This window comes from Pezoporus wallicus, unplaced genomic scaffold (genome assembly GCF_028554395.1).
Source record: "Pezoporus wallicus isolate ANWC-B61680 ecotype Strahan unplaced genomic scaffold, APGP_CSIRO_Pwel_v1 contig_2871, whole genome shotgun sequence".
Classification (NCBI taxonomy): domain Eukaryota; kingdom Metazoa; phylum Chordata; class Aves; order Psittaciformes; family Psittacidae; genus Pezoporus; species Pezoporus wallicus.
Window position 1 is genome coordinate 5,189,547 of NW_026640775.1, and position 21,703 is coordinate 5,211,249.

General features: G+C 40.3%; 1 protein-coding gene across 9 annotated transcripts in view; it reads right to left on the reverse strand.

Annotated features, from left to right (window-relative positions):
- TBXAS1 (thromboxane A synthase 1) overlaps window positions 1–21,703 on the reverse strand; it is a 239,217-nt gene that overhangs the window by 95,310 nt on the left and 122,204 nt on the right. For all 9 annotated transcript variants that reach the window (XM_057420685.1, XM_057420693.1, XM_057420690.1 and 6 more), the window contains one exon: window positions 3,984–4,100. In XM_057420685.1, the coding sequence (XP_057276668.1) occupies window positions 3,984–4,100 (117 nt within the window). The remainder of the gene's footprint in view (window positions 1–3,983; window positions 4,101–21,703) is intronic.

The window sequence follows — 21,703 nt, forward strand, 5'->3', positions numbered from 1 at the left end:
CACTGTTCTGCCATGTTATCACAAGTTCTGCTTTGTTTCTCCTTGTTTGAAAGAAAATGCCTCACATAAACTCCACAGGTTATTTAGAACAATGCCACATTATGGTGCGCTCTCTTCTTTAATTTTTGTGTTCTGTTTTGTTTTAATGGTTGGTTAATGGAGGAGAGGTCTCCAAGCATACTGATAGGAGATGACAAGACTACTGCAGCACCATCAGAATAAATGAAAATCAATAGGTTTTCTGCTGGTGTTGGCTGTAAAAGAGAGCAAAGCTATTTATCAAGTCTGACAAAGGATCCAGAACTGCAGGATCATCACAGGCACCACAGCAAAAAGAAGAGGAAAAAATATAAGAAATACTGAATAGGGAATCAAGTTTGGTACAGCAAGATCTCTAACACATAAACTCGTTGCAATACATAATAGCTGAGGAGAGCATGACAGGAACATCAGGAGGTACAACTTTTACTTAAGGTCCTCCAGGTATTTTACTTCACCAATTTCTTATGAATTACATCTTAGATCAATTTTCAGTAGTTGATATTATTCCCATTTAACAGATGAAAATTGTTTCATTTACAGAGATTTTAAATAGTTTCTGCCAGATCATGTATGGGCAGTCAATGGCAGAGCTGGAAGTGAAACTTCTTGGATCTCCTGCCTCCGATCTCCCACTACTCATTTTTAGAGCCCCCATAGCAATGGCTTTATGAGGTCCACTCAAGGGTCTTACAGAAAAGAGCTTATAATCAGATTTGCTACCAACTCCAATGGCATCTCACATGGGATGCTACCAAATCTTACTGCAGGATCAAGCTTAGAAGTCTAATGATTTACGCTCTGCTAACCACTATAACATTTGATTTTAATGTTACCTGAAGCCAAACCTTCCTTCAGTTGGACTGGACTGCTTTACTAATCTTTACACACTCATTAGAAAAAGGAAATTAAAAAGGGAGAACACACAATGTACAGAAATCTATAAAAGTAACAGTGAAACAGTACGCAGCTTTTAAAGAGAAACTGAAGAGACAAAGAGAACTGAAGACGCCAGAAAATCCTGAAAAACATTAGGAAAGCAACTCTCTGCATACACACAGCAATCACTACACTGGCTACCCAACAGCTCTATAACCTCCAGTTTCAGTTAACTACTCATAAGTTTGCAAACTTCAAAATTTCTGGGATCAACTTTTCCTCATTTGGTGGCTGGCTGTTGGAGATTTTTGTCAAACTAAGAGGAAATTCCTCAAGCTTAGTGAACTTCTCAGTGACACTACACCACTTCCATAGAGCAGCAAGGGCAAAGTACACCTCTCTCCCCAGCCACGGCAGCTAGATGAGGCTACAGGGTACTGCAGGTCAAACCTTAACAACATACATTAGGTCTGTCTTGGGTTTTGTATTATAGCAGCCAGGCCAAAGTGTGGATGACTGGCTTCTTCTTGCTGATGCTGAAGCTGTCCTTCGGCCAACTAGTAGATTGCGTTCCTGAAATGGAGATATCAGGAACCTACACTCCCTCTGTGCATCTTTTATCTGAAGTGACTAATATGGGGAACACAAGGAGTTGTTAACATTTATTGCTCTGTCACAGGGTAATAGCTCCCAGTTTTCTCAGAGCATCCAGGCAGAAAAGTCTATGTCTGGAGCGACAATAAGGACTGCAATGCCAAGGGAAACCACTCTCTGAAGCCATCTGGGAGGTCTGCAGTCTTTCCAGCATCACTGAGGAGTTTGCATAGGGAAGGCAGACATCCAGACTGAACAAAGAGGAAGACTTTGGTGGGAGGTTTCATCAGAGCTCCAATCTTCATAGCAAAAAAATCAATGTCTTGGGAAAGAAAGGAGGAATGTATTTAGCAGTATTTATAAATATACATAAAACAACATACCCAGGTCATTATGAAATGATTCATACCAAAACTAGCTTATTTGTAATTCCTCTGAGGCAGAGAGGAAGAGTTTATTATAAACAGGATGTCTTCTACCTACATAATTCAGAATACTCTCTAGTACTGCCAATACTAGAACATAGTATATGCTGCTGTAGAGGCTCCGAGAGAGTACTAAATAGGGGAGAGTTAAAAGTGAGATCATAATTAATGAACATTGATTTCCTTTGAGAAGTGTTGGTATGGCTTCTAAATTAAGCAACAGCAAGAGAAGCACATAAGAAGGACTTAAGTTACATTAAGTTCAAATCCCAGGACTGCTGATGTATTTGGGTAGAAAATGAAATGCAAGTCTGGGGAGTGCACCCATTAAAAAGAGGTTCCTAAGCTCACGTGGGCTTTTTGTAAGTGTCCCTCTCTGTAGGGGTGGACAGTCTTCTGGTGAAGACACCGATCAGAAGAACAAAGTTAGGCCTTTCAGAGAGAGATTCCCCACTCATTTTCCAACTTCCTGTAGGCTGGGAGAAGAAAGTGACCATGTCCAGGTCACCCTGGCACAATCACACCCCTTCCACAGAGTTTGGAAGAGGCAGAACAGGGAAAGCTGAGTATCAGGCTAAAAACAAAGATCTAAATTTTTGCATATGGGACAGCTACTGGACACTACCCAGCCTTCCATTTTACCTCCTACCACTACTCCTGTGTGCAGCTCCACCACCAAGCAGCGTAAAGTGAGCACCGTGACTTCTTCTCCCACCCAGGTTTAATTGGTCAAACCCTGCAGACCAGTGCATTCCCACCCCCAAAACATGGTGCTGAGAGCCTCGGTGCTCTCTTCAGTCAAGTTGCCTGGCTGGTGCTGGCAGAGGCTGCTCTCTGCAAACTGAGGGGAGTGCCGCTTTATCTTTTCTTAGTCCACCTGCAAAGAGCCGATGACCTGCAGTAGGGCAGATTAACTTCCTCTAGGAAAAAACTCTCCTCTCCCCACCACACACAAGGAACTAATTGCTTGAATATTTAAACATCCTTGCCTCGCTAAAATTTCATGATGGAGCCAGGGACAGAGCAAATATCGGGGCACATAACCAATGGCATTGTCAGTTGTGATTAATCAGCATCTCTACCAGGCTGGTGCCCAATTAGAATTTACCATAATAAGGAGGTGACAGCCGGTGTTGCTAAGCGACCGCTGTCTATAGAGCTGGGAGAGCCAGACACATTTAGATGTTACTGTGGATTTCGACAGCGGCATGTCAAAACAACACAAGCGTCTGCCCAGTGGAAAATTTTACAGCCCAGGACTGGGCACCGAAGTGACGCATGGTTCCCTTTCAGAATAAGATATATAAATAGGTGGGGTTTTGTTGTGTTTTTGTTTTTTTCTTAATTTTTCCCCTGGAAAGAAGACTTTAACCAGTCAATCATTTATCTGCATTTAATTAAGAGATATCATGTCACTGGAATAGGAACTTGTTACTGGGGAATAGGTTCCCATGGCTAAGTAAATGCTGAGACATTTATAGGAAATTAGCAGTTGGTCAGCATAGAGACATTTATTTTCAGTCAGAAGTATTTATCTGGCAATGACATTTTGTTCCAGTGACTTATTTTATTATATAAAAGGATTAAAGAGCGGGGGGGGGGGGGGGGAAGATGGAGAAATGAAAACAGACTGACAGCAATTCCTGAATTCCTGTGTTAACGTGAGAGCTGCTGACTCTGCAGATCACAAAAAGCTACGCTCCAACTAGGAGCAATAACCTATCCCATACTTTAGCTTACTCCTAGCAGGGCAGGGAAGAGGAAGGTATAAGGGTCCTTTTTGAGTTTGCCATGCTTTCATGGGAAAACTAGTTTATATAAAGACATAGAATCAAATCAGATGATCTATTCTGATTTTCACCAGTCTGTGACATGGATCACACTGCACGTATACTCCATTCCATGTGCTCTTCATGTCTAAATAAATTGGTACAAAATAAGCAGGTTTTACCTATCCTTAATATGGACCCATATAAAGTATATGCCTGCACAGAAGAAAATTATTATGTCTTACAATTTATGAAAGCAGCATGGTCTACACCTTACCTCTTTCAGTTTGGTATCGCTGAAGGCCGGGGTCAGGAGGCTCCGCACATACTTCCATCTGTCATCACGAAGACAAAGGATGCTGTCAAGCATTGGCTTGGAAATCAAATTTGGCTTCTAAGTCAAAAGAAAACATGATTCAGTTTAACACAAATGCAACTAGTGCTACTCAAGACTTTGGAGGCTGGAAAGATTGGCCATGAATGGCGTTGCACTGCTGTCCCATGACAAGAAAAGTTCAAATCAATCTCAAGCACCAAACTAAACATGGATGAGGCTGAAGAATATTTCCCTTTTGCTGCATGCATTTCCTCTTGGGCTTGTAAAAGCCCTGGGCCAGTCCAGTAACTCCTTGCTTTGACTGTTCTGGTTCTGCCATCCCTAGTGTTCTCCTGTGACTGCCAGTTCTCCTTTGCTGAACCCTGGCTTCTTTCCTCCCTTTCTAAGGTGACTAGCAAGAGGACCTGTCAACACTCCCTCCCTGTATGACATGAGTGCCAACGCACCACACATGGGTGTCGGTGGGGGGACACGATTTCTGGTGACAGCTGGTATGTCAAACTGTTACATGCATTTTAAAAGTCTTCAGAAAATATGCTGATTAGAAAGCAAGTCCCAGGCCTTAATCCATCTATAAAGAACATTCTCACTAAGAAGTTGTGGCCTGGGACCCTTGTAACTTCAGTAGTCAGTCAAACATAGTAATTTAAAGTACCGCCCCACGGAGCTCTGTACTAAGATGACTGCTATGGATTTGCTAAATTTTAATCCATTGAACCCCCCTGCCCCCCAAGAAATCCTATCCAGAAAAAAGTAATACTCACCAAGAAGTAAAAGGATAAAAAAGATGGAAGGGAAAGCATGTCAGAAAACAATGCAGTTATTCCCGGAAGAGGCATCAGAAGTTGTCCAGCCCCACAGCAGAATCTACCACAATATATAATATTTCCAGAGGATGTTTCCCAATTGCTCTTGAAGACCTCCAACAATGGAAATTCATTAACCTCCCCAGGTAAACTCTTCCAGTGCTGGACTACTCTTTCCATAGTAGCACCATTTCTCTTGCTGGAACTTATGGTCTTTAGTCTTCGTGCTATCACAGGCACAGAAAATGGGTCATTCTCTCCTTCTTTCCAGCAGCCCATACGTACAGAAGGATATAACTACTAATTATATTGCTGCCATCTGCCCCAGATAACACCAATTTACTCAATATTTACTTATCAGTTATATTACCTGGACTGGTTGTTCAGCTTTGCTGCCATCCCTCTGCATAATTTTGTTGATTTACATTTTTCTCAAAGTACAGTCCCTGTGACTTGACATGGAACTCCAAGCACAGATGAATCTTTTTTTCATGGGTTCCACAGACTATATTTGTTTCTATTCACCCTGGAATATGCATACCACAGCATGACGATGTCAACTCGTATTGGCTTGTGGCTCCCTGCAAGTCACAGTCTTCTTTTCTGAATAATTACTCCCATGGAAGTTATTCCCCAGCCTCTATCATTAAAGTTGGTTACTCCTAAGAGTCATATATAGAACATATCACTGTTGAACTGTAACCATTCTTTTTATGATTACTTCTCCAACTAATTAAGATCATTTTCAGTTGTGGCCCTTTCTTTCATAGCTTCATTCATCCTTAACAACTTAGTGCCTTCTGCATGAATGGTTATCACACTCGTCTAACCCAATAACAAAAGTACATAACAGCACTTGCAAAGAAGTCACCTCTGGGATCCTCCCCGCTCATGCTTGCCTTCCACAGTGGACTGTTCCCAAGCACTTTCCAAGTCATCTTCAGTCAATATTTCAGGTATCCTCCAGACAAACCACCCTCAAATTGGTGGGTGGAGGTTGGAAGGTATACACTTCTGTAGATATCAAGCTGTACAGAGGCATTCATTTGCACATGTGAGATCTTCTAGCACCCAGGCCCCTGCCTACTTGCCCACAGTAGCAGTGGCAGCATGGTTCCCCATGTTATCAGTAGCAACAGTATACACTTCACTGGGAAAGACCCAAACAAACCAAAGACACTATGGCCTCCCCAATGCCATCTGTTGATCTCTTTCACCCTCTAACATTTTCTTTCAGTCTTTGTTTCATTACTAACGTACAAGAAAATTGAGTCCTTAGCACCTGTTACACACCTGGATACTTCAATCCTTTAATCTCATTTTGTGCCTCGAGATGTGTGCTTTTATCGTCCCTACATGCTTTTTTTTTTTTTACCCTTGCTCTTGGAAATCTGACCTACTTCCCACTCTGTAAAAAACATTCTCTTCAGGGGCTATGAAGAGCTGACAGCTTAGCTACACTGGTCTTCTACTTCACTTCCTTAACTTTCCTCCTTATTGGAAGTTTGCACTTAATATCTTTTCTCTAAGGAGCTGCCAGCTCTCCTTAACACCTTTTTCCTTTACACTTGCCAGAATCTCACCACACTGCATAAGCTTGTAAAATGCAAAAGCCTATTTTATACTGCAAACAGGCTAATGGGATAGTTTTACTTCTCAGCAACACCACCCAGCGCAGTAAATGAATGTCACTCAGTTGACACTACAGACCAGTTTTGAGCAAAGATGAGCTGTTTTCAAGTAGAAGAGTGCATATCAGCATATTATGCTGGAGGAAGAGACTGACTCAGGTACTCTGATCGGGTGACTATAGCAAGATAGAATATGGGCACATTTTAAAGTTAGACTTAGACTGCCCCATTTCATGCAATAACAGGGAAAACTTGGGACATGCTGTCAAAGCTGAAGTGGTTTGGACTGCTTTCTCTGAGTACCCTTTTTAAATAAATGATCAGTTTTCTAACTTCTCAGCATGTATCTGTTCTGAGAATCAGAAGTGCAGCTATAGAGGTCATCAGTCACTGAAGCACTGCTTCATTTGTTAGATACTCAAACACATAGTAGAATCAGAAGAAAGAGGCTCTGGACAACCGGAAATGAGGATCATCCTTGAAAAAAGTACTGTTTCCTAGCCTCTGCTCCACAGTTCTTATGTGCTGGTAGGGAATCCCTTTGCACTAAATCTTGAGCTGGTCACCAAGTAAGTATTCCTTACATCTTTGGTCTTCTGTTTCAAGCACTGAGGCCCAGATTGCAGAGGTCCTGAGAGCTAATGCCACTGAAATCGACAAGAGGGGAAGGTGCCTTGATCACACAGAATGAATTATTCCAAGAAACTGGGTCACTGAATGGGGTCCACAAATTAGCAAATGTTCTCAGAACTGTGCTTCAACCACCAGCCTTCACTCCCGATTTATAACGTGGAGATATAACATCACCTCCTTAGAACTGCTAACGATACATTACCATTTCTGAGGCCCTCAGAAAATACAGAGAAAGAACAGAATCATATTTCCCCACAAAGAAATGACTGATTTTGTCTTCCAAGAAAAGTTTGAATAGCGTGCAGAAAAGATAAAAAGGAAAAAATTATAGAGCAACACTTGCAAAAATATTCTGTATCCATTCCTAAATTGAAGGCTGCCCAATCTGTGCACTCTATAAGATAAATCTCCTCTGGAAGACAAGACTCCACTTAGATAATAATAGATGTGATATAAATCTGACTGCATTTGCCTTGAAAGCAAAATCCCTTCCTAAAACCAAACATTCACCCTAAAAAATGCTCCTAATTGCATAAAGACATATAGCAAAAAGGTATATATTCACAGAGAGGGGCCCAGTTACGGAACAAAAAGTCCATTAACTCTAATGGTATAACTACAATGCTAACCATAGCATTGCCTTTTTAACACTCTACCATATATCCCTTAACATATTTTGTGATGTCTACTGTTATATCCATATAAATGCTGTGAGGAAGGAAAGACAATTTTGGCCATAAATTATTTTACTCTGTCTCTTTAAGCTGGAAACAAAAAACTATGTTTGTGTTTATTGGAATAGCTTCAGCTTGACTGACAGTGTATAGCAGATTTCATTTATCAGGTTTTCCTTATCATTTCTGCAAACACTTTCCTCCTAATTGCATAACCTATGTTACAGGTTCATAGAGCAGGAATGAAAATGGATTTGGTATGAGAATGAGCCTGAAGTGTCTTAGTGAAAGATGAAGTGTCACCTCTCTCTGAATGGACAAAGTACTAGCTGTGCCTGAGAATTATTTAGCCTATAAAAATCACTAAAAAAATTACCATGGGAGACGGCTTTAATATTTTCAGGGGTGGGATTTTGTTTTTTAGGTGGGGAAGGAGGTTGCTTTTAAGTCAAATGCAATCAGATTCATATTCCATCTAACATTACCTAAATACTTGACAATTGCTCTGTGCTTCCTTCTCCTGTGTAATCAACCATTTCTGACCACGGTACAGTAATGCTGCATGAAAACTACTGGCAGCATGGCAATCTGCTGCAGCATACCTGCAAGTGCTACTGAGTTCCCACAACCAGAGACAAGCCATCAGAAACAACAAATAAAATTGAAGGAATTTGCTTCCAAACACATCCTTTAGAACACCAGTGCATTTAAAACAGAAAACAAAATAATGTTTGCAAATGAGCAGCATCTTTGAACTTGACGCAAGAATCACCTCCTTTTCAAGCTGCTCCTTAAGCTGATCCTTCAGACACAGTTATCAGCTTGCTTGTTCCTGAGTCAGTTTTGCTCTCTGTGTATTACTGAGTAATTCAGGGAAGTGACTCCTCTGGATCTGAGGCCAAGTGGTACAGAACACCTCCTGAGGTTACATCACTTTCCCAAAGAGAATGGCCATATCCAAACTCTTTGTGGTACATGTGCACCTCCTGAACTGTGCCCAGACCATGCCTGAGGGATCAATAAAGGCAAAACCATGCTAAGAAGCATATCAATATGGACATCTGTAGGATGTACTCATGCACTAATATCCTGTCCCTGGGTTGGAACAAGATGACCTTTAAGGTCTCTTCCAACCCAAACCGTTCTCTGGTAACTGTAGCTTTGTGGGATTCACAAGTCATTTGCTCCTTTTATGAGTTTGTCACTAGCAGGCTAGGCTGAACTTCTGTCAGTCAGCAGTCACTGCCTGGAGCAGGAGGAAGGGTAGCAGCAACAGGATGCTACCTCAGAAAACTTCTCTTCTTCCTTTGGTAAGAAAATGAGATGAAGGTTTGCAACCAGCAGAATAAATTAACTCTTAAAATATCCTGCATAGGTGAATCTTCAAAGAACCCAAAGGGCACCTCTAAGACCTTTAGAAACCTACTACCTCTGAAACCTACAATATAAACCATTCACCTCCATAGAACTAGCTGCTAATCTACTCCACATGCTTTGACAACACAGCAAGAAAGGAAACTCTATAAAACAGGATTCCATAAATTTTGTTATCTTAAACTTAGACTTAATCATGACCTAGTGCTAACAAAACCAATCAAAAGAGATTTACTTCTGCTGGAGCCAACCCTCAGCACTGAAAGCCTGGCGAGATCCAAACAAGAAACTAGGCTCTAGAGCACCCAAATTCCAAATCCTAATAGTAACTCCAAAACTTTCTGGCATTACTAATACCCAGCAAACAGCATTTGCCTTCATGGAAGCCCATAGCTTTCTTCTAGCCCTGCAGGCTTTGCAGGATCCAGCTTTAGCTGCAATCCTATACCCATGCTCCCCTGAACTCTTGCCCTAGTGTTCACCCTACAACCCATGTTAATGTGCATCATTCACTCCTCTCACCTCCCGCCTTTCTTCTGTACCCATGTTCACTGCAGTATCCAGGGTTAAGTCTAGCTCTGGATTCCCTCCATCTCCATCCCTTACCTTCTTTGGGTATATTTTTGGTGTACGTTCCCAATGCAAGGGGTCACCCTTCTCCAAGCCCTTGTGAATGCCATACAGTATCTGTGATAGTTCTAGGGGGAACAAGTCTAGGCTTTCTCTCCCTGTGTGAGCTCCAGAATTGATAAGCAGGCAGCAGCACTGGCACATCAGTGGGTTATTCCATTCATAGCCTTATTTTCCAAGAGAGTTGCTGTCCTTCTCTTGCAAAAAAACACACCTGTGATTAGATATTGCCACTATGCTTAACAAATTGAAGTTTTAAACTGAATTTAATGAAATGAAAGTGAATGAAAAAACAGAGAGAAAGTTTGTATCACGACGACAAGACTCTATCCCTACACCTCAGACAGGAATTATCTGTAAACTCTTTTTACAGGATTACTTACTCAACCCTACTTGACCGACAGCCATCACCAACAGTTCAGCCAGCAGGTGGAACCAGTAAGCCCATGAATTGCTCTCATGGCAATTCACCTAGCCAGTGGCAGTGGCATGACGCTTATAGATCACCATAATGTTTCCTATTAAAAAAAGTTAGAGAAAAAAAGCCCTTGAGCTATCTGAAGGAATACATCTTACTAAACCTGCAGCATGTTGATCATGATCATTTACTAAACCATTAAAAACCTGCAGTAAGTTGGTAATGAAAGTGGGAAGTCAGAAAATGCATCCATATATTAGTTTTAAAAATTCCCTGTTGGTATACTGATACAGTATATTCCTTCAAACTTGCCTGGTGTTTTGGAAGAGGAAACGTCATGCTCAGCTCTTCCTGCATTCACGACATTCAAAGACACATGTATAGTGGCTTCTCTTTGAACCGTGAGAGCACTTTGCTGCATGTTGTTAAAAACAAAACAGAGTTCATTTATATCGTATAACCTGTAGTTTATTATTATTTCCACCTTGTTTACACAGATGTTGTAGCCCCATCACTTCAAATTTTTTCTCTTCATTATCTATTTCATCAAGATTTTAGTTTCTCCTTGGTCACTAAGATACTTCAAAAGAATGTTACAAGGTAGAATTGGTTTCAGTGATTACAGTAATTGTCTTCCACTCTACTGTGCAGATCAGACTATATAAAAAGGCATCTTCAAGCCCATTCTTTTGTTGTCAAGTCAAGATCTTCAGAAACTGATTAACTGCTACTGTTCATCATTACTCTTTGGAAAAATGGCATAGCCAACACCAGCTTACTAGTAAATACTGGCTTTTTTTCCTCCCTGTGGTGAGCAGCCTGGAAACATCTGTTCTTGTCTTTGCAAGCATTCTCTTAAGTCATGGTTTTGTCAATAGAAACCAAAGCAAGTCACTGCAATGAGGTAAATATAATCATTAATAAAGGCTAAAATAAACACATATGGCCTCCTGCAGTCTGACCCAGACTGATGCAAGTCACACATCATTCCATTTGTTGGTGTAAGCAAGATCAAAATTAAGGGCACACCAGTTTGCATATGGCAGTCAGTTTGCATATTTGGGACCAAACAATCAACACAAAATAGAAAGTATTTACTGTTAATTAATTAGCAGTTTTGGTACTAAATTCAGGTTATACTAGAGAACCTGCACTCTACACGCAATTTCTGCTGTGCTGAGCAGCACTTTTTAAACCCAATGCTTAAATCTACTTTTCAGCTGACGTAACTGGACTTTTTAATATCAGATAAAGTCATAAGACTCTAAGATCTTCTCTGTTTATGTACACCTTTCCTAAATGAAAGTTTTAGGACCAGCAGGTTACTTTTACAGATCGTTGAGATAATTTGGAGAAAAGTAGCCCCAAATAACTTTTGCTACAGATGTTTGTTGTTTTGGTTCTGTTTCACAGATCCTGTGCTTTCAATCACTGGTGTACATAGGAATGGCAGGCAATGCCAGTTAAGAACTCGGACTAGATCTTTCCATTACACAGTAACATCAGCCTCCCACTGCCTGTCCTCTCAGCTGCTGACTCCTGTCATAATCCTGACCCCAAAGTCTTGGATATACCTTTACATACCCCAGAAGAGAATTCACCACACCTGAGCACAGTTGTCCAAGCTGCTGTGACAGCAATGCAGGAAGTGTCCCACACCTCCCTAAGGCATTGGTACCTCCCTTCTCATGGGAATCAGTATCCAATATGTTCCAAAAGAAAGACAACTACAGTAGTGATCAGGGATTACTCCCTTTCTTTCAACTGAAAAAGGAAAGAAGTCACTTTCATGCTGTCACTGAGAAAACCAAATTCACACATGGGGGGGGAAGTTATAATGCCTTCCTGTGGATAAGGATAGCAAGAAAAGTAAAAAAACAGAATAACGAAGAAGCAAAGAACGTCACAGCAGGAGTACAGTCTAGGGGAAGGTACAGGGAGTGATTGTGCTAAACCCCCATCCTGTCCAAGGACTGCATGGAATGTGGAGTTGCTTCAACACATAAGGCTGCAAGCGCAGCTTCCCCAAGAATTACCTATAGGTTTCTAGGTAGGGCCCTTCCCAGAGATATGAGTGCCTTGGAATGATTTCCAGCAGGAAAAAAATACATGGAAGCCTTTCTCCTGGACTCTGTGACTGCGCAGCTCCCCTTGTCACTGGAGACTGTATCGAAGATGCCCAATTCCACCACTTTCTCCTGTGACTCAAAGGAACATATTTGCTGCTGCTCCGTTCTCTTCAGAGCCTGAACCACCAGCCAGTTTCAAAGGTACCAGGGAGATCCATCTTCTCTTGACACTTCATGTTCACAGGTCTTCTAGGTTGGACCCAGAGTAGGTCTCAAAACTGCTAAGTGCTTTGGCACCAAAGTGCTTCTGACCATGCTTAGAAAAAGAATTACAGGTAGCTGATAAATGTTGGTGCTGAAATCACCAGTTCTAAGGCACTCCCAAGCACAACGCATGGCTGAGCAATCTGTATTTTCAAATTAAGCTCCTCAAGTGGGAGTTAGATGCTTAAGACTTTCTGATCACTAGCAGAGGCAAGCTAGCCAGGTGAAGGGGAGGAATAATAAGGGCTTTTGTTTAAAAATATTACTTGTATGCAAAACTTTTATTCGGAGCAGAGTCTATATGAAAAAATAACACTTTTCATGTATTTCAGATTTTATTGACGGGTTTGACCTGATTCACCTAGATGTTGTAATACAGAAATAAAATCATAAACAGGCCAGTCTAACTTAAAATCTCAAAGCACTGAGGAACACTAAAAGTAAACGAGTAAGTAGTAAACTATGACCAAAAGCTAAGGGTCTTGTCAAAGGGATTCTACCAGTCTTACAGCTTACCATGTAACACCTAAAAGCTGTAGCCCAATATCTCATTTCCTGTGTGACAACACCCTGATACAGAAAATATATTTCAAACTGTCATTTATCTAATTTGAAACAGAATATATGGAATCACGGCTCCACATCAATGATCTCCAATACATGCAAAACAACTCAAGGAAAAAATATTTCACCTTTTCTTCCCCCCAATGCTGAAATGAAAATTTGAAAACAACATCAAGTAAAAGTTTGCTTGTGAGGACTCCTCATGGTTTTCAAAATGACAAATGCGTTCAAGATGCTATTTAAACCAAACTGCTGGAAGGAAAGGACTATTAAAAATTTAAAACATGGATGCAGTTTCCAGCTCAGGAAATCAACCATGGACAGTCAGATGTTAGGGAGCTATTCTATAGGAAATAAGACTCTGCAGTTGCACTGTTCTTCTGCTCTAAGCATCTGCTGCTAGAAAGAGACAGAGCACTCTCTGGCCAAGTACGTCTCTTTTTATGTTAGTTTTCCTTTGAAAAGTAGTTCAGAAAGAAAATTCCAGGTCAGCTCTAATGGCAGCATGACAAGCTGTCAACAAATCACATTTGCAATATCCGCTTAACTGAAGAATTTGAATTCCCTGCTTGCTACTTCACAATTGTTTCTAATTACATTAAGTGCATATTTACACATCAGGGAAAAAAACAAACTTTATGTATGAAGATCTCCACATCTATCTGTCAAAACACTAATGCATTTTCCTGATAGTAGTAGCTGCTTTCGTTCTTCATTTATTTGTCCCTCAAGAAGAGCTAGGCTGCAAAACTTTGTAAATAGTTGCATGGTACACTTTCAGGCTTTTATCTTCCAAGGTTTCATATTTGTGGTTATTTGTCTGTTTTCAATCAAGTAACAAAATACGTTCTAATTTATCAAAGAATGTCAAAACATGATTATATGAAGTAGCATTTGTTCATTGGACTCTCACAAATTAATTTGAGCACATCAAGAATTAAATGTTTGCCATAATTTCAACAACAATAAAGTCCTGTTGAGTACAGATATTATTACAGGACTTATCATGAGCTCCCTGGAGCTCGCAATTTCAGTTAAAAAGCCTTACTTCCCAAACAACCTGTAACCAGTCTGTTCCTCACATCGCTCTCGCTTGATTTCTTCAAGGAGAGCAGCTAAAATGCTCCTCTGAGTATCAGCAAGCACCTCTTTCAAAATAAATTAACAGTGTCAGCTACATTTGCCTTCTCAAACATATTAGGCTTGTAATAGCAAGCAGTGTGGATTATGAAGCGTAAAGCACATCACCATATCCTGTCATTTTAAGAGTTCTAGGATAAGATAAAATTTAAAAACAAGCAAAACCCCCACACATTGGAGCCCACAGCCCAGGGCTCACCAATATCTTTCTTGCAAAACATACCTCCTTCAGGCAACACAGCATTTGGGGGCCTGTTTCACCATGCCATTGCCTCAATTTTACTGCTCTGGCACTATGACACGAAACTAGAGGAACAGGTCAGATATCCTTTCTGCTGCCTGAAAAGTCAGCACTAGCATTTCAAGTGTAGACAAGCTGGAAGCTCAGCAAATGCACACTAGGACAGAATGTTATTTAGATAGTTTTTATTGAGCGCCCAGGGAAGGAGCATGTGCCACCTGTGAGAATCAAACACATGCAACCTTTCACTGAGTTATTAACCCCACAATAACCAGGCACATACAGAAAGGCAATGGGGGTCTCCAGTGGAGGCTGCCATAGTCCTGCCTCCTGGGACTTCCCACATGAAGGAGAAAAGAGGCCTCACTCTCTAGAAGCCCATGCATCACTGAAATTGCCATCACCTTAACTGCACACACCTAGCCTTTCTCCAACGATCAGTATCTGCACTTTGAAGCCCAGTTTTACTGGTGGGTCGGAGAGTGGGAAAGGAAGGGGTTGCCATTTCCAACCACCAGTGCTGGCCAGTGCAGCACAAGCTCCCACATCACAAAACTCATTTTGGATCTCCACAGCTGCTTCTTCCACATCTGAGGTCCATCCTGAATACGCACCCTGAACACCCCCCCCCCCCCCAGCATCCAACAGCCTGAAAAATAAAAGGGATCTTGAAACTGAAGAAAATAGCCCCCTGTAACATGGCTAAAACCCTGCTGAAATTTTTACTTAGAATAAATCCTATCCCCGGGTCCATCCTAAATTCTTACAGCCAAAACTGACTGTGCACAGCCAGTACATAAAAGCTATCTTGAGTGCTGAGGGAACAGCTGAAAAAAGTGAGGAAATAAGAGCTGTTCCACTTGACCACTGAGGAGAGAAAAACCAAGTCTGCGCCATCCAGCAGCTGGGGCATCCTGAGAATATCTAATCTGACATGGTGAAACACCAATTAGGGAGAGGAAGCTCCCTCTAAAAACTCAAACGAAACATTAAACAAACTAAAACCAGAGCTGGTTAGAGAAAGTTAAATGAAGCCACATAGTTGAGAGGAACTGGAAATACTGCAAAACTGACTAATTCTTTTTTTTTTTTTTTTCCCAGGCTTTCTGGAGGAAAAAATAGAGAAAAGCTCCGATAAAATATTGTGTTATATATGTTTTTGGAACAAAATAACTTTGCTTTGCAAATTGAAACAACTTTGACTTACATTAGAAGCTGCAACTCAAGACAAAATATACTAATCAACTTTAAATTATTATTTCAGTTTTTGACTTTTCAAAATTAGCCACAGCATGAAGCCTTTATCTCCCACACGTTTCCTAATCAAATCTCAGAAAAGATGAAGGGCCATATAAATTATATGCTTTTTAAATTCTTGATGCTGGCAATGTAGCATGGCATATATTCCAGTCAATTATGATTATTTCAGGAGAAAATTAAGAGAGAAAAATCAAACAAAATCATATTGAAAGGTTTGAAAATCTTAGACTGAGTACAGCCTTTGTATCCTATGGCATATGCAAAAACGCAATTCCTTAGTTATCCTGTACTATTCCACCATGCCCCAGGATCTCTATTTGATTTTGCAAATGTAACATTATTTTCTTTATTAATGTCCTGAAAGTTTTTAATATTTTATATATGTATTAAAAAAAAAAAATCTTTCATGTGAATGAATCAGTCACAAGCTTGGGATCCTCAACCTTCAGACATAAAGCTCACACGAGAACTTGTGGAAGTTAGCAATCTGTAGAGCCCTGTCACCAGAGAGTGATACTAGCAAGTTTCCTTATTCTTTAATAATTTTTGTTGAGTCTTTGTTTACTGAAATTCTTCAGGGGCTTATAAACTTAAGCAGTTTGGTTAGATTTTCAAAGTGGTTTTTATATCCAGTCCTTACACTAGAGGGAAGAAAGCCAAAATCAAATAAAAAGACTGGGTTTATTTTTCCCTACAATGTATGAATAACCCTATCTTTCCCTCAAGCTTCTTCTCCAAAACAGTGAGGCTATTTTGACTGAAAAATTCTGAATGGAAAATATTAATTGAACCAGTTAAAGTCTGATAATCTACTGAAAGGCAAACATTGTCATGAGAGACACTGGGCAACTTCAATTATAGATATCACCATTGCCTCTGCTACAATACAGCTTCCTTGGAACTGATGAAATACCAACATAGTCCTGATGACATTAAAATGTGACTGAAGGTCAACCACTGGTTAAACTGGACTGTTTCTGAGCCATTGTTGAATTATTCCAAATTATTTTAGGAAAGCTGCATAAAAAGTGCAAGAAAGCAGTTTTAGCTTCATCTAAATGCACATACTGAAAATGGAAAAGGAAATGGGGAAGCTGTCCTTTGCAATTGCCTTGAAAAGGGAAAAAAAAAAAAAGAGTATCTTGTGTATCTTCAATTTACAATTAATCAGGCAAGGGAGAATAGGGCAAGGCAGCTCTTGTTTTTACTGCTTATTTCCCCAAACCCTTTTCTGCAAGAGCAAGTGTGAAAGGAAAAGAAGAATGGGACATTATTTCAGTAAAGAATGTAACTATTTTAGTTTCTATTGCTTAAGATGAGTCAGAAGAGAGTGGCAGGAGTAAATAATTAACAGTGATCAACAATCCTCTTCTTCTGCTGCAGGATAGCTGTTTCCTGATTCATATATATATATCTATATATATATATATATATCTCTATATATCTCTATATCTCTCTCTCTCTCTCTATATATATATATATATATCTATCTGTTGCTGCTTATGTGTCTGTGCGGCTGAATGGAGCTTCCCCTCGCCATCACCAAGCCTTCAGAAACAGGTGAATCAACATAAAAACAAGCAGTGGCCAAGTGTGCTCAGAGTAGGAAGCACTTGTTACACTGGAGACTTGGGAAAGAGACTTGAATTTTACTCTTCTTTCCTTTAAGTGTGGTGAAGTTAACACTGAAGAAAAGTCAGAAGCACTGGCAAGTGCTCCACAACTTTCCTTGGTCGTGGTCAGAAGCACTACGCACAGTGCATAATACACTACAGCATGTTCCCTTCCTAAGGCTCAGGCCAGCCATCTGCTATCAACTATTTACAACAAATGGTGCCAAGATATGCAGTTGCTATATAAACAAAGAAGACTTTTCACTAGAGACTAAAATGAGACCTACCGATTCATTTTTCACTTGCAATCTGTAAGATTTATGTGTGGAACATACTGCCAGGGTAAGGAGCACACCGTCCCTAAACATCATTTGCCATGGAAGTTTTACTCTTGAAGAATGAACGTTACATAGTGTACCATCACAAGTGAAAAACCAGGGCAGTATAAATTTTACTGGAGTTAATTGCTAGGTAATTTTGTAAAGATTAGAAGAGAACTTTCCAGGCTCTGGTCAGAGAACAACTACAAAACCAGCTGCATCAATTTATGATGCTACTACCCCATCAGCTGTTCACCACCCCGCATCTATTGGAGGTAACCACCATTGAAATGGAGCTGGTGGAGAGCACTTGTGAGCACTCATCATCTGCTTCAGAGCCAAGTCAGCCTGCGTAGTTTTGAAAAAGTCTGCATGGATACATAAACTAAGATGGATTAGCTTCTGAGCTGAACCAGATGAGGAATGCTCACACAATCCATTTTGTAGGCCTTGTGTGGGAATGGCAAGTCCGGCTAAGACATCTTAACAAAAGGTTGTCAGCATTGTGCTAGATAAGAATACTATCTTTATATCAACCATAAATACCCCCACAATCCTTTCATATGTTTAAGTTCAAATATAAACATAACGACAGGTAAATGGATTTAGCTACCTGAATGAATGACTAAAGAGAGAATTATTACCACTAGTTTTGAGATGACAATACTACTTTAATACTACTTTACTACTTTTAAAAGACTTAAAATGAAGAGCAGAAGCTTGCAAGGGTTAGTATAATAATGGCCCTATGTGTCACTAACTTTTACTGAAGAGAAATGGACTTCTCTTGTACACACACAAGTCCCCAGATATAACTCCTATCACATGGAAAACAAAAAGCTCATCAATGATAAAAAGTCACCTGCTTGCATAATCATTAGTAGAAAGAATTCAAAAGTGGTAGTGGGAAACTGATTTGTAACCACTAGAGCCATGGGGATAATCGATGCCCAGATGCAACCTTTGGCACTGGAAGTCACCACAGCAGTGGGTGCTAGCAGCTGGGCAGATAAGCCGGAAGGAAGATTACTGTCACTGTCTGTCTTGCTATTATGCTAGTCTTTTGACTTCTGCTGCTGGCCACTTCTGAAAGAGGACACTCAGCCAGGTTACCAGATCTTAGGCACGACATATGAGAACCATTCAAAATACATGTCACATCTGCTCCAATGCTCAGTGCTAAACTTCAAGGCTTCTGGGTAGGCCCATGTAAATCGCTTCTCTGTGCTGTGAAACACCATTTGTACAGACCTGAATGGGCTCCTCTATCATCAGATGTTTCAAAAAGACTTTTTGTTCATGTCCAGGTAAGTTATCTCTGAATCTGTATAAAGACACGAAAACAAAGCCAAGTACTGGGCTCAAGCACGTAAAAAGGCCAACTCCAATGTTGCGATCTGAGCCTGTATCAATTCTGGAACAAGTGACAAACTAATTACTCCTCTCCTAACAAAAGCAAACTGGGAAAGGCAGGAATCAAAAGACATGACATTCTACTAGATGTCAAGAACAGGGAAAAGGGAGGAAACTGTAAACAAAAGAACCAATCTGCTACTGACAAATAACAGTTTCAGAAGTCAGAAATGAGGCACTGTCAAAACCCCATGCTATTAGAGTAAAAGCTTCAGAAAAAATATCCCCACTGCATATGCCCAAAGAAGTAGCACAGGTTGATCTTTCCTTTATAAAACAACAAATCAACAGAAATCAAAGGTCAGGACCAGCAAAACCAGCATGATCTGCATCTCCATTCTACGTGTATCACCTACTTATAACAGTCAGCTACAGGCAGGATTAGATAAGGAAGCAATACTATATTTAAACAGGAAAAATATTTATCAGCTTTCAGATTTCACATTTCATCCAGCAATAAAACATGTTCTATAAATAAGGAACACAGCCCTCAGAGCAGATAGACAGGAAAAGACCGTGTTTGTCTTCAGCCATACAGCTTTAAAAAAAACCAAACAACCAACCTGCTGCAAAACCAGTAAATAAATAGCCAATGTAAGTTTGATGAAAGATTGGCTCAGAAGCCTGCTTTTGGCCTGAATAGAAAGATACGCTTTCATCCTGTTTTGACTATACTCATACATTTACCTAACATAATTGGATGTAGTTAATATTGCAGGAGCCTTCAAGCAGTGCACATTTCCCTCATTAGTGGGTTTAAAGCCTTAATGGTATCTCCTGTGCTGCAGAAAAGCCCAATGTAGGCTTTAAAAGTGATTGGCAAGTTTCAACGGAGAAAAACTGGGGGAAGGGAAGGCAAAACCTAATAAAACTCTGATCTTGTTTTCTTCAGTTGTTTAGAAAAGGAAATTCTGCAGAATGCTAGAATAAAAAAAAAAAAAAAAAAGAAAAAAAAAGGTGAGGATAAACAAGCCAAAAAAGACAATTTCAAAATTGATCTTACAGTAATTCAAACATGTGAAAGAAACAGAGTGGGTAAATACAGGGAATGTCCCTTCCCATATATGCAACACATTAAGACACGTATATTCTTAGTCCTACACGAACTCCTCCTGACATAAACAAGTGCATACACACAGAGGATTGTCAAATCAGCATCTTCCTACACCTGCAGCAAAACCACCTTTTTGTAGTTTCATTATGAAGCAGTTTCCCCCCTAATCTCTATTGAGACTTTAAGTCTCAATAGAGTTGGCAGAGAAGCCTTGCATCTAAGAAACAGAATGTCACAATACACCATTAACTAAGTACATGCAAAGGGTTTAGGGTTTTGTTGTTTGTTTGTTTTGTTTGGGGTTTTTATTGACTAATTTTGACCATTTTCCAGAAACAGAAATTTCACAGGCTGGTTTAGTTTCAAAAGAAGCGTAATTATGTACAGCTGTATTCAGTATTTCTTAACTGCCTTGAACAAGCAGTGAAAGGGAGATTTGCACACATTATCAGCCACTGTCATTAGTGTTGTAAAGTACGTAATCCATCTGGTGTTCTGGTGTCTACCTAGGAGCAGGTATTGAACCAGTGATGGCTGCAGCATAATAGCATAAAGAAAGAGCATTAAAAAAGAGCAAAACAACACAGAAACCCTAGTCCTTTCTCAATACCAGATTGTCCTTGTGTTTGTGTTCCCCCACGGTTTTGCAAACCATTTTTATATGTATAGGCGTGAAGAGCGGAGAATTAAAAATGTAAATTTCATCAACATGCAGTTTTGCAGTCTTCACAGGGAAAGAGGTAGCAGGATACCATGGTGATGGCAGCACTGCAGCCCATTAATAAACCAAAGAAAGACTTAGGGATAGATTCAAATGCTTAGACCCATGCTGAAAAATAACCTACTTCACAATAAATCCGCTAACAGATAAGATGACTGTGCATCTCTGTATCAGCTGTGGTCTCAACCTACTGATTCATTACGTCTTGATGGAGGGCAAGGAAAGAGAAAACTTGTTTTTAAGTCTTTTAGCCTCCTCACTGTCAATTGCATTGGTTTTATATTGCCAAGGTTTATGGCTCATACCACCTGAAAACAGACAATCCATGTCTGCAGAAAGTGGAAAGTTTGTATTTTGTATTCCACCGGTGTGTAACCCATCCATTTGCACCATCACTGTTAGTCCTTCATACGAGAGGGATCAGCTGGCTTTATTTGCTATCTTACCTGGAAACATCACAAATATTAGTGTTTCCTTACTCAATTAGAGATCCATAAATCTTCAGCAAATAAATGCACATGACCTTACCCAGACAACAACATATTAGCCTGTAAAATAGCAGCTTCTCAAGAAATGTGGCTTTCTCCAAGCACAGCTACAGTTTCCCATTGCTGGGAAAATTACGAACTCCTGCAGGAGAGCCCCCTCCAGCCACACCACCAACCTCAAACAACAAACCATCTAAAGAACTGTGCAAAGGACAGCGTCAGCCAACAGTTCCCCTTAACAGAAGATCTTCCCAAGCCAGTCAACCAGACCATCCTCAAACTAATCGGACTTAACTACAGGCAGCATTTTCAGATTGATTGTGTCAGCCATTCTGTGGCACTCCAAA